General features: G+C 35.9%; 2 protein-coding genes across 6 annotated transcripts in view; one reads left to right on the plus strand and one right to left on the minus strand.

Moving 5' to 3' along the window:
• Positions 1 to 3,462, plus strand: part of Ppp2r3a (protein phosphatase 2 regulatory subunit B''alpha) — a 166,741-nt gene extending 163,279 nt beyond the window's left edge. For all 5 annotated transcript variants that reach the window (XM_078043359.1, XM_078043360.1, XM_040269828.2 and 2 more), the window contains one exon: positions 681 to 3,462. In XM_078043359.1, coding sequence (XP_077899485.1) covers positions 681 to 804 — 124 coding nt within the window. In that variant the 3' untranslated portion in view covers positions 805 to 3,462. The remainder of the gene's footprint in view (positions 1 to 680) is intronic.
• A 1,476-nt stretch (positions 3,463 to 4,938) lies between these two features.
• The window catches only part of Msl2 (MSL complex subunit 2), a 33,310-nt gene continuing 24,707 nt past the window's right edge, over positions 4,939 to 13,541 (minus strand). Inside the window, exon 2 of the mRNA XM_005327045.5 lies at positions 4,939 to 8,270. Coding sequence (XP_005327102.1) covers positions 6,679 to 8,270 — 1,592 coding nt within the window. The 3' untranslated portion in view covers positions 4,939 to 6,678. The remainder of the gene's footprint in view (positions 8,271 to 13,541) is intronic.

The raw sequence follows: 13,541 nt of genomic DNA on the forward strand, positions 1-13,541 counted from the left end.
GTAAATGACCATGTGTACGTATGCTTCTCGGTTCAGATGAAGCCTCAGAATATTTATCAATTCAAAACTTCAGGCAGCCATCATCCAACAAGATATTTTGTCATCTTTGCCTAAAGCAAATATCAGGGACAGCATGGAAGACATGAAGAGAGCAGAGGTTAATTTTCCAGCAATAACATCTAACTGTGCTGTGCAGTCCTGCAAAACAAAATGGAAGGAAATCCATGAATGGGCTTTAGCATGCTCTGTGCACACACTTGCACATCTGAATGTGCTTATTGGAAGTTATAGAGGAAAACTATAAAGCAGCCTAAGAGTTGAGAAAGTGTAAGTCTGGGTGGAAACCACTTGAGTAAAAAACATTCATGTAAAGCTCCTAACACTCCTTAACCTACAGGCACCATCCATAATGCTTTTTTCCACCAAGGCCTATAAGGAAAGCCTCATTCATATAGTACATTTTCTGTGAATTCTAACAGACTTAAGTTTTAAGGAACAGGAACAATGTCTCTGCTCTTAAGAGTGTTATCTCTGGGACACCACAGTTGTTTACAGCCACCATTTAGCAACTGAGGGTACTTCTTCAGGCTGTTTCTCCTTCTATTTTATATATTGTCTTCTACACAAATATTAGAACATTTTTCAAAACTCAGCAACTTAATTTTGCTTTTTTCTTTCAGCTCCTTTGAAGATTATGAAACAGATGAACCTGCCTCTCCCTCTGAATTTGGAAACAAAGGCAATAAAATAAACTCAAGCCTTTCAGAGAAACATGGAAAGCTTCAGTCAGTGGATGAAGAGTAGCTGCCAATGTCTACATAAAAGGAAGATATTTTAAATACTCTTTTCTTGTGAAGAGATGCCCTAGTTTGCATACTGCTTTTTAAAGGCTTTGATTTCTCCCAAGAGTGTATCTGCACTGGGAACTTTAAAATGCTTTTAAGCAGTGAGTATAGATACACCCTCAACTTAGGCAACTCCTCCAGTTTGCCTGAAACCTCTTGCAGAATTTTCCTTGGAAGTGAACATAAGGATGTGCCTGCCATCCATCACCTTCCGAAGTCTGCAAATCAGCACCTACACCCCTGAATGTACCAAGGATCTCTTGGGACAGTGCCAAGCAATTAGTTCTCTGCACAGCAGCAGAAGTTGCCTCAGTGTTGGCCAGCATCCCTGAGGCCCTTAAGGGCTCCTATGGAGCCTAGAAGAAACACTCACTTGCAGAAAACTTGAGTCAAAAATTAATTCTGGAACTTGAATTTCAAGTATTAAGGGCCTCCAGAATTGACTTAGCCCTAGTAATAAAAAGCACTGCCAAAACATCTCAAAGACTCAATCTTGTGTACTGGAGTTCAAAGATCTTGAACTAACCTGGTTCAATGTTAATTTCACAATAACCTGCCAAACTGCTAGTCACTTTACATCCTCAGGTATTGTAACCACTGGGCCTTCCAAGCTCTGAAAACCTCCCCATCCTGACTGTGGATTTTACATAAAATATCAAGAAAAAAATATCTTCATAAGTGCAGAATTTGACTCATGACTCATACTTGAAAAAATAAGGTCCTTTTATCTAACAGTTGTAGAGAACTATTAAATGATAATATTAATCTCTCCAAATTAATTGATGCCCTATCTTCACTCTAACAGAAGAGCTAATCAAAGACTTAAAATGATGATGTACTGTATGAAATATTCTGTTATTCCTTTCTGCAATGAGTATTAAATGAGGCCAAAAGCAAAACCTTAAACATTATTCCTTACTTCAGTGTTGAAACTGTTCACCAGCTTTCATCCACCTCAGTATTCCTCACAGAAATGGAAAAACAGTGATGGCACCCATGAAAAGAAAGCTGTTATTTACCATAGTGATAGATGTGTTCATTTCAGAATCGTACATTTTTCAGGTGGCCACAGTACAGCCAAATCCTACGCTATGAGGGGGATGGGAGGAAGGATCAAAATTGAAAAGAATTATTTAAAAGGATGGGTATTTCTGACACGAGTAAAAGAAGCCCCCCCAAGCATCTTTTTTAATATTTCTGTTCATCAAGTTTCCCTAGACTTTTTTTCTTTTAACCAGCATTTAAAGTGTTGGAGTAGCTTCCCTTTCAATTCCACCTTGGTTCGTTCCCCTTGCTGGTATAAAAGCTAAGGACTGAAATAAAACCTTGGGAAATGGCAAGCAAAAAGCAGAGACAAGAGAATTTAGGATGTGCATACCAACTAATATTATAAGACAGCAATATTGCCTGTCAAAAGGTCCTCCCAGTTTCTTGTTATTTTATTCATGATTAGAACTGATCTTCCATTAAACAGCTAAAGAAATAACTATTACAGCTAATAGTTTTAAAAATGAGTGAAATTTTAGGAAACACCGCATACAATATCCCAAACACAATAATTTATGATACATGAAATTTACCAGCAATCTCATTCATCATTTACCAGGAAAACTTTTTAAATTTCAGATAAAAGTATAAAAGGAAGGAAGTAATATTTTAGGAAACTAAACATAACATGGTTTACAGGTTTGTTGTCCATAATGACCTAAACTTTCTGACCCTCACCAAAAAGTATAACTAAATTCAGTTGTGCAATGTTTTTTCCCTCCAGGCATGGTGGCACTAACCTGTAATCCCAGCAGCATGGGAGGCTGAGGCAGAAGGATCACAAATTCAAAGCCAGCCTCAGCAACTTAGTGAGGCCCTAAGCAACTTATCAAGACCATTATCTCAAAATAAAAAGGACTGAGGATGTAGCTTAGTGGTTAAACACCCCTGGGTTCAATCCTTGTTACCAAAAAACAAAAATTAATATATATTTTTCAAATTATTTGACTTTACTTTTTTTATCTTGTTTTTTGTTACTCAAGTTCTCTAGCTTTTGCTTGGGTCAGTATTTGGTTTTAAAAGTCTATTATCCCAAAAGAAATTTTCAGAATGAAAATGTACTACTAGCGACACCATCCCAATATAGGATAATTTAATTTGGGTTCTTCAAATTATCACATTTTCTTTAAGAATTATATGCATGTATTTCATTGTACTCCTTTCTTAGAGCTGAATTCAAGGAATGTGAATTCTGGGGAACTAGGATAAAACATAATTGACTTTCTTGTAAAGATCATGCTAAATATAATCATTATTGCTAAACTGGAAATTTCAAGTCATTACAATATCCCAGGTCCCTTGACAAAATATTAGGTTGAGAGTTATCATTACCTTAAAGCTATTTAATAAGTTTATAGCATAATTGCCAAGGTAATCAAACTAATAAAATTTTGTGTATTTTCCTGCATCTTACTTGTCACTGTATACCATTCAGAGTGTTTATAAAACTTTAGACTGATCAGTCATTTGCTCAGCTTTTGAAAATGTTAAGGTGTGTTTTGAGTGGAGAAGGCTGCATGTCTTTTGTTTTTCCCTTTTCACAAAGCTAAATAAAGTTGTCAAATATGAATCATGTTTCACTAAGATAATCAATTTCTGGTTTTGCTCACTTACAACTCATTTATGTGTGAAAAAGTAATGCTGTAAACAAGCCTCAGTTTTTGAAAGTAACTCTTTGAATCCCTGGGAACACTATGAACAAAGGTGTAGAAGGATATCTCAACCTGAGAAGTGCTTTCCTTTGGGGACAGGAATCAGGGTTTGGGATTGAGGGGTTCAGAGGAATCAGGACTTCAAGCCTTACCTATCATGTATAATTTTTTAAGGGAAAATATATAAATTTATATAAATATATATAAACAGCAAAGTGTTAGATCCAGACACTAAACTTTGGAACTTACTATTTTCTAAAGCACTTGTTTTAAAAAGCATTTGTTACCGATGGTATGAAAAAGGACAGTTTTCTCATCTATGGTAAAACTTTTACTTTTCTTCAGCAAAGTTGCCATTGAATCATTTAGAAAAACAAAGGACACGATGAAATAAAAGGAATTCTATCTTAGAACCAAACTGCATCTCTGCATAGAAATGTACATTTAATGAAGGCTAATCAAAAAGAGAAACTGTCAGCTCTAAAACTATTATTTAAGGACTCAAAAGAACATTGAAGGGCTGGGACTATAACTCAGTGACAGAGTGCTTGCCTAGCATGTGTTGAGGCACTAGGTTCAGTCCTTAACACCACATAAAAATAACTAAAATAATGGCATTCTGTTGAGCTATAACATTGAAGACATGCCATATTAAATGCTGTTCTTTTTCTTGTAGTTTCATATCCTGATGAAGTAAATCCAGTTATTTTAGTAATTCCTTAGTCATTGGTCAGCATTCCTAAATACTTGTAGTATAAAGAAATAAATAAAACCAAGGCACTGTAATTATTTACACTTCCCCAAATTAACAGACCATTCAGAGCATGCTATCCCAAATTCCTCAGTATTCTACAACATAGAATTAGAAAACTATCATTTATTGATAGATTTAAGGTGTAATACAGGTTTCCAAAAATGTGGCAGTGAGAATACCAGCATAAAAAAGAGAAAACTTGTGCTAAAAACAACCTGAATTCATCATTGGCAATATTACATAACAATCAAGGTCCTCACATACTAATGATTTCCACTTTGTCTATATTGCCAACCTCCCATGCATCAAAAAACACAAAATTAATATTATATTATCAAAGTTGGGAAGGAATAAAGTACTTCAAGAATTTTAAGATCATAATATTAGGAAAGTTTGGGAGATTTGCAAAATATATCCTACTCATCCATGTGTTGTACAATATCATTTCTAGTAATTTTTGCAGTGATCATTAGTGAATAAAGAACAGATTTACAAGTTTATATAGCAGGGTATCTGGGTTCAACACAAAACTGTTACAAACTTTAGGTAAATACATGTTTCATAAACACTGCTAACACTTAAAGGAATTAAATAAAATTCCAAAACTTGGAAAGCAAATAAAGACAAGACAACTAAGAAGCATTTTCCACCATTTACTCTTGTTATCAAAAATAGTTCAACTCTTCTTGCAAAACAAAAACAAAATAGTACATACTGGACACATACATCACATTTTTCTTCCTATGGCTTTAGCCCACCCCCACCCCACCAAAAAGAGACCAAAAGGAAAAAAAAAAAAAAAAAAAGCCCAACAACAACAGAAACAATTCTACCTGACCACATTCACAGAAAATGACACCAGGATACACTACAAAACAGAAGGAGGTGTCATCTGCTCTGTGTCCAAAGGTTTCTTCTCCATATCTTGTACTAGGCGAGTAACCATCATTGAACATGCTGTGTGCCAAATCAAAACAACTTCAACATATGTCAGATCTCACTAGAGATGGTGAACGCAGTAGAAATTGGAACTTTTCCAGCAGTATTTTTCTTTAAATAAGCACTGTCAAAGCAGCAACTCTTCTTTAAAATCATAAGGTTATTTCTTTACACCTAGTCAGTCCTTGTTTTTCTTGGACTGTGCTCTTTCAAGCAACTGACTAGATTTCCCTTCAACAGAATGTTTATCTTCCCAGTAAAAATTAAAGGGAAGAAGTACATTTAAACTGAAACACGGTTTGTGCTTTACATGCAAAAGAGCATTCTAAAGAAAATCCTCCTAGCTTCAAACCTACCTAAATGCACAGGCTTCATAAAAAGGCATTTTTAGTAGGCCTCAATAGAGAAGCCTTATTAATGAATAGCACCCTAAAAAAAATAGGAGCATATTCAAAATAAAGTCTGTGGCAAATAAACAGAGGAAAGAGAAATCAAAGCAGCAGCCAATGGCAATAAGTATAATGCATGAATCTGGATAAGTTTGGGGGCATTATTCCAAAATTATTTTAAACAAATCCCAATTTCAAAATAAAATCTTTATAATTTTTTAAAAATTCTGTCTTATACTATATATAGTCTAAATTCAATTACCTCCTTCAGAATAAAACTGCTCTTCATTTATCCAATTGGAACATTGCACAAAGTGAAGGTAGGAGTTAGAAATTTTTCCCTAGAAATTAGTCAGTCTTTACTAGAAAGGAGGCTCAACTTGTAGCTTTGGAGTATAAACAGCTAAACATTTGCAGTCTGACTGAATTTGTTCACTTTTTTAAAAGACAGTTTTCTTAAACATTCTAATGAGGGGCAAATTTTCTTTCATAATACTGCTGATTTAAGAACTGCTACATACACCAGTAGCCAATTTTCATGATCAGAAATGGTATGATGTCAGCACAAAGGTTGAGCTGGACACATCAGCTTTACAACAGGAGAAACAATGGGGCATCTGAAGGCAGCACTGAGTCTCCTGAATAAACTAATGGCTACATTTCCACAAAAAAATTAGCACAATCTTTATGAACTGACTAGATACCACTTCCTTACACTTAATCATAAACTTTGATTATGCACAAAGCATGACCATAAACAATGAGGTTAATGTTATTTTCCTTGCCAAAGTTCATTTTGTATAAATCAGTTGCATCAGCATTTGTTCTCAAACTATGAGGTTCTGTAAGAACTAAGGACATATAGTTGTAGGGTTACTCCTCCATTATCTGCAAACTATTTCCCCGACACTAACACATATAACTTAGCAATGAAAACACTTGATACAAGTGATCTATATGCAGGAGCTCCGGCAAGTTATACCAACAGAACCATAGCTGCCGTAAAACTGTAGCTATTTCCCTACCAGAGGTAGGTTTAAAGACCCACTGATTTAACAGTCGAATCTCATGTCTATAGCTTCATCCAAACTTTTATCATCATGTGTACTGGCAGCTAAAAACGTTGTTACTGGGGACCCTGTGACATTAATTACACTGGTGCTGGTACTAGCGTTACGCACTGCAATGCTAGTTACATTAATGCCCAAAGTGAGCCTGGTCTGCTCCAAGGCCTTTTCTGGCACGGCAAATGCCTCCAGCTTCTTCTCCCCGTTGGCCATATAGGAGTTTTGGCAGCCACGACAAATACAATCTAAGCAGGCTTTGCGGTTAGAGTAGCAAGGGCAGCGTTGGCCGCGGCATGTAAGAACACTTGGATTTTGAGTAGCGCGCCCACATTTACACCCTTTCTTTTCCTGGGGCTTTTTGTACACCGTCTTGGTAGGGCTTCCCGGCATAAAATGATGACTAGGAATCTTTTCCTTTACTGCTTTGTCTTTTTTTAGAATACCTGGCTTGGTTTTAGAGTGAGATTTCTTGGATCCATGTTCATGACTCTTTTTCATGCTTTTAGTAGATAAAAGTACAGTTTTACTGATTTTGGGTGTCGTGCCTCCATTGGGAACAGTTGCTATAGGTTGAAGAGAAATTTTGTTCTCCCGTTTCACCGTAACAGGAGCAGATGCCCCCAGTGTTGGGCCTCGGATGATGGTAGAAATTGGAAGTGGCTGAACTTTCTCACTGTCGCTTTCTGATCTAGATCGTTTTCTATTCAATTTTGCTACCTTCGGAGTTGCTGCTGTACATGATAACCCATGAAGTGCAGGACTGGTGGACATAAAAACATTATGGCTAAGAGACTGGGAAGAAAGCTGCAAAAAAGGTCCATTGGATACAGTGGCTTCCAAGTTCGGCTGCAAATTAGGACAACAAACATCTGTATTTGAAACAGTTTCTAAGCTGCGGAGTACTTCCTCAACACTCAGTAAGAGAGAGTCACCAGGTTTAATATCTTCACTGAAACTGCAGATATCAATGCCTGTGGAGCATAAATCAGTGGCTACCGCGTCACATACAGGTGGTAGGCTGTCAGATAGATCCTCAGTTTTTATGTCAACAGTATTACATACATCAATCGTATTTGAATGTTCAGGTGAAGGAATATTTATACCAAATCTATCTATTGAAAGCCCATTATAAGTAGGCAAACCATTGATAACAGAACTGCCAATAGCAATGCTGAGGGTGCCTTCAGACATAGGAGATAAACTAGCTTGAGGATCAGTTGTGGGTTCTGAGGTTGAAGGTAAAGGGGAATGTGTCAAACACAAAGTAAAGGATGAATCTGAGGGTTTTTCTGTCTCCTCACAAAACAATGATCCATCATTAAGCAAAGCCAAAATATCAGAAGAACAGTCGACTGCTTCTATTATATCCCGTGCCAATGTAGTCTGTGTTATATATTCACATAGTTTTTTGTAGCAGTTCACTAAGATGCTTAACTGCTTGTTTTCCTCAAACTGCTCATAGTCTTTGCACCAGCTACATGAAGGTTTCATCATCATTTTCTTGCCTTTACAAGTTTTGCAGACATAGTGTTGGCAGGTGGAGTTGGTGGGTGCAATAGGATCTTGCAGTAAATGTCCTAAGGGAGGAAAGCAAAAATTTTAGTAAAATAAATCTACAGTTTCACATATTGAAGTTAACAAGACATTAATCTAGATGAGTTAAACGCACCAGACAACAAAATCATATTTGAAAAGAAATGGAAAAATACTCAATAGTTCACTTCATTTCCATGATATATTCCTTTATCTCAAAATATGATCTTTCCTGATTCTCCTCTTCTCTCCAAAAGCTATTAATAAGTTAGAGGTGAGGGGCTGGAGTTGTGGCTCAGTGGTAGAGTACTCATCTAGCACAGGTGAGGCAATGGGTTTGATCCTCAGCACTACATTAAAATAAATAAAAATAAAGGCATTGTGTCCACCTACAACTTAAAAAAAAGGTGGGGGGACGAATTACCAAAAACATAAACTATGCTTAAAATCCTTGGAAACTCAGGCTGGGGGTTGTGGATCAGTGGCAGAGCACTTGCCTAGCATGTGTGAAACACTGGGCACCATCAATCAATCAATCAATCAATCAATAAATGGAAGTTACTATGTCCATCTACACCTAAAAATATTTTTTTAAAAAATCCCTGGAATCTCAACCTAATGCAATATCAAATATTAAACAAAATCATGATTATTTTATATTGGACAATGGGGAAAAGATGAACAAGAAAGATTTTGTCCCTGCATTTTTAAAATGTCTGAGAACATTAACCAATTAGTACAAAGACATTTTCACAAAAGAAAATATATTATTTTAACCAGCTTTTTTTTTCTTTAGAGTTAGATACTTTATTTCTTTTTTTTTTTTTTTTTAGATTTTTTAGTTTTATTTTTTTTAGTTGTTGATAGACCTTTATTTATATATGGTGCTGAGAACTGAACCCAGTGCCTCACACATGCCAGGCAACTGCGCTACTGCTACCGCTGAGCCCCAGCCCCAGATACTTTACTTCTTTTTAGTATTTTTTTAGTTGTAGATGGAAACAATACCTTTATTTATTTACTCTTATATGGTGCTGAGAATCAAACCCAGTACCTCACACTGCTAGGCAAGTGCTCTACCGCTGAGCCACAACGCCAGCCCTTCAACCAGCTTTTATTATACATACTTCATAAACATAATGAAAAGAGAAAATCAAAATGTAGTTAAAGAGTACTATTCAATTAAATCTTCTACAAAGAACAAAATGGAGAAAAAATTATATTTAAACTTGCTAAAGAAAAAAAGTAAACAGAGCATAATAGTGGACTCCAATTCTTATAGAAGAATTCAAAATAAAATGACCATAGTCATAATCATAAATATTATTTTTGGGGGGTGTACCGGGGATTGAACTCAGGGCAGGACACTCAACCAATAACCACATCCCCAACCCTATATTGTATTTTATTTAGAGACAGGGTCTCACTGAGTTGCTTAGCACCTCACTGTGGCTGAGGCTAGCTTTGAACTCCTGTCTCAGCCTCCCGAACCTTGAGATTATAGGTGTGCACCTCCACGCCCATCCATAAACCACAAGTATTCTAAGCACAACAATATATTTTTAAACTATATTTTAAACAATATAGTTTAAAAGTGACACTTGGGACAACTCTCAAATTATAAGGGTCCCATACATTATAAACCAACTAAATTCCAATCCCTGTTTCCATCCTTACTCCCCAAAGCAGCAACGGTTCCTTGGTTCCCCATTTAGACAAATGATTCACAGTTAATCCAAAACCTCTTTTCTTATGAATCATACAAACAATGTTCTGACCACAACAAAAATTACAAATCAAGCTGGGCTTGGTGGCACATCCCTGTAACCAACTCAGCAAGCTGAGGCAGGAGGATCCCAGGTTTGAGGTTAGCCTGGGCAACTTAGCGAGACTGCCTCAAAAAATAAAAAAAAGGCTGCACTGGGGTTGTGGCTCAGCTGTAGAGTACTCGCCTAGCACATGCGAGGCCCCGAGTTCAATCCCTGAGTTCAGCACCACATAAAAATAAATAAATAAAGATATTGTGTCCAACCAAAATATAAATATATATTTTTTAAAAAGGCTTAAAAATTAAGGGAAAAAAAAAGACTGAAAATGAGAGAGGAAGTACAAAGTACCAAAACCAGGAAGGAGAGTAGGGAATAATTACTAGGATCCTATAGAAATTTTAAAAATTAAGAAAATCATTTTTTATTTGAAATTAGAGTCTTACTAAATTGTTGGTACTGGCCTCAAACTTGTGATCCTCCTGCCTCAGCCTCCCAATTTGCTGGGATAGCAGGCATGCACCACCAAGCCCAGCTGACTTACTTAAAAATTTCAAACCTGAATAAACCTTTCTGAAGAAATTGAAATAGCAATTTAACAGAGGCTGACACAGGAGGATTCCAAGTTTGAGGCCAGCCTAGGAAACCCAATAAGACCCTATCTCAAACTAAAAACCACTGGGGATATAATTCAATGGCAGAGTGCACCTTGGTTCAATCCCCAATACAGCACCCGTTCCACACACAGGTGCAAAATAATAACAACCAAAACTAAAAAGGATAAGAAAGGAATAGTATCTTAAAATATACCTCAAAACACTAACTGACCTCACTGGTAAATTCTAATAAATTTATTTTTTAACTTTAAATAAATGGGAGAAAACTAGCTTAAAGAATAAGTTGAGAAGTGTTAACTACTGAAACCCACATGAGAAAATACAAAAATCCCTCATGAAGGTAGACACAAAAACCCATAATAAAACAGTAAATAGAATCAAGCAATAAATAATCCAATAGCCATCCATAGTTAGAAAGACTTTAAACTAGAATTCTTTAACCTACAGCCATCATCATACTTTAAAAAGTGAAATATAAATTATTCTGCACTCCCAAAGATCAGGAACAAGGAAAGAGTGCCTGCTTTTGCCACGTCTATTCAAAATTATACTCAAGATTCTCATTAGTGCAATAAGGGTCAAAAAAAAAAAAAAAAAAAAAACCAAGGAATCCAGTTGGAAAAGACTTGAAACTGCCTTAGTAACTGATTACAGGATCCTTTATAAAGAGAATCAAAACAAAAAAATTATACACAAAAACTATTTGAACCAATAAATGCAATAAATTAGTTTAGCAAGGTCACAGCACAAACAATACACAAGAATTCCACATTCATAACCACAGAATACTGATGAAAGAAATTAGAAAAAAAAATCTAGAGATAACTGTATTCTCAATATTGTCAAAATTGCAATCTTCCCCAAGTCAATCTGTAAATTCAAGATCTCAGGGTGCTTCTTCCCCCCTAAGACAAGGGAGAAGCTGATTCTAAGATTCACATGATATCACAAAGGACCTTAAGATAGCCAAAGAACTCTGAAAACCAAAATTGGAGAACTTATACTACCAGATTCCAAATTTTACTATAAAGCACATTAATCAAGAAGTGTAGTAACAGAGATGGGTATGGCAGTGCACACCTGTAATCCCTGTGCTTAGGAGGTTGAGGCAGGAAGATCATGAGTTCAAGCAACTCAGTGAGATTGTCTCTAAAATAATATGCAAAAAAGGTGGGTAGGGCTAGGTATGTGGCTCAGTGATTAAGTGCCTGTGGGTTCGATTAAAAAAAAAAAAAGTGTAGTAACAGCCAAAGTACAAACATATAGATCCCAAAAACTGGGAGTCCAGAAAGAAATTCTTATTGCGTTTATGGTCAAGTGATTTGTGTAACAAGAATGTGACAAGAGAATTCTTAAGGCACCAAGAGAATTCACTGGAAATGAGAGTAGATTCAATATCATACAGGAGAATTTGATATCCAAAAGCTTTAAGGAAAAAAAAAAAATCACAAAATTAGACCTTTACCTTATAACATATACAAAAATTAACTTCAAAATGATCACAGGCCTAAATGTCAGAGGAAAATTTTTAAAATTCTGGAAGAAACATGAGAAAAATCTTCATAGCTTAAAATAGGGCAAAGCATTTTTAGATGTGATGCCAAATGCACAATCAACAAAAGAAAAAAAAAACAGTAAAATATATTTCCCCAAAAATAAAAACTTGTGCTTCAAAAATCACCACTAAGAAAACGAAAAAAAAAATAGCAACAGGATGGGAGAAAATATTCACAAATCACATATCTGACAAAGAGTAACAACAATAACAAAAAAAACTTCCGATAAATCAGTAAGATAATTCAATTTTAAAAGTAGGCAAGGGGCTGGGGTTGTGGCTCAGCGGTAGAGCGCTCGCCTATCACATGTGAGGCCCTGGGTTCGATCCTCGACACCACATAAAAAGAAAGGTATTGTGTCCAGCTACAACTAAAAAATAAATAAATATTTTAAAAAAAAAAAAAGTAGGCAAGATCAGGGCTGGAATTGTGACTCAGCAGTAGAGCACATGCTGGGTTCAATCCTCAGCAACACATAAAAATAAAGGCAGTGTGTCCAACTACAACTAAAACAAAATATGAAGGAAAAAAATGAAAAAGGCAAGATAGGGCTGGGGATGTAGAGCACCTGCCTCGCATGCACCAGGTTTAATTCCCAGCACCCCAAAAAAATAAAACAACAGTAGGCAAGAGATCTGAATAAGCATTTCACCAAAGAAAATATACAAATGACCCATATCAGCATAAAATATGCTCAATATTTTTATCTATAAGAGGGGGCTGGGGATGTGGCTCAAGCGGTAGCACGCGTGCGGCCCGGGTTCAATCCTCAGCACCACATACAAAGATGTTGTGTCCGCCAAAAACTAAAAAATAAATATAAATAAATAAATAAATAATCTATGATACTTCTATATACCCATTAGAACCGCTAAATTCCAAAGGGCAACACAAAGAGTTGATTAAAATGTGGAGAGGCTGGAGTTGTGGCTCAGAGGTAGAGCGCTCGCCTCGCACATGTGAGACTTTGGGTTCGATCCTCAGCACCACATAAAAATAAATAAGTGAAATAAAGGTATTGTGTCCAACTACAAAAAATAAATAAAATAAATAAATAAAATGTGGAGAAATTTGTGTATTAATGGTGCAATGTAAAATGGTAGAATCACACTGGAAAATTTTAGAAGTTAAACAAATTTACCATACAACTTAACAATTCTACTCCTAGTAACCTATCAGAAGAGAAATGAAAACAAAGAAACACAATGGAATTTGGGGGATGATGAAAATATTCTAAAATCTGATTTGTGATGATGGATGTATAACTCTTAAAATAAAATAAAAAGCTTAAGGCACCAATGGTTAATGGAATCCAACCTTCTACCCAATGTCAATGAAGGAATCCCCTACAGAGTACCCTTGATTTAATCTAGGTC

The sequence above is a fragment of the Ictidomys tridecemlineatus genome, chromosome 3 (assembly GCF_052094955.1).
Source record: "Ictidomys tridecemlineatus isolate mIctTri1 chromosome 3, mIctTri1.hap1, whole genome shotgun sequence".
Lineage (NCBI taxonomy): Eukaryota > Metazoa > Chordata > Mammalia > Rodentia > Sciuridae > Ictidomys > Ictidomys tridecemlineatus.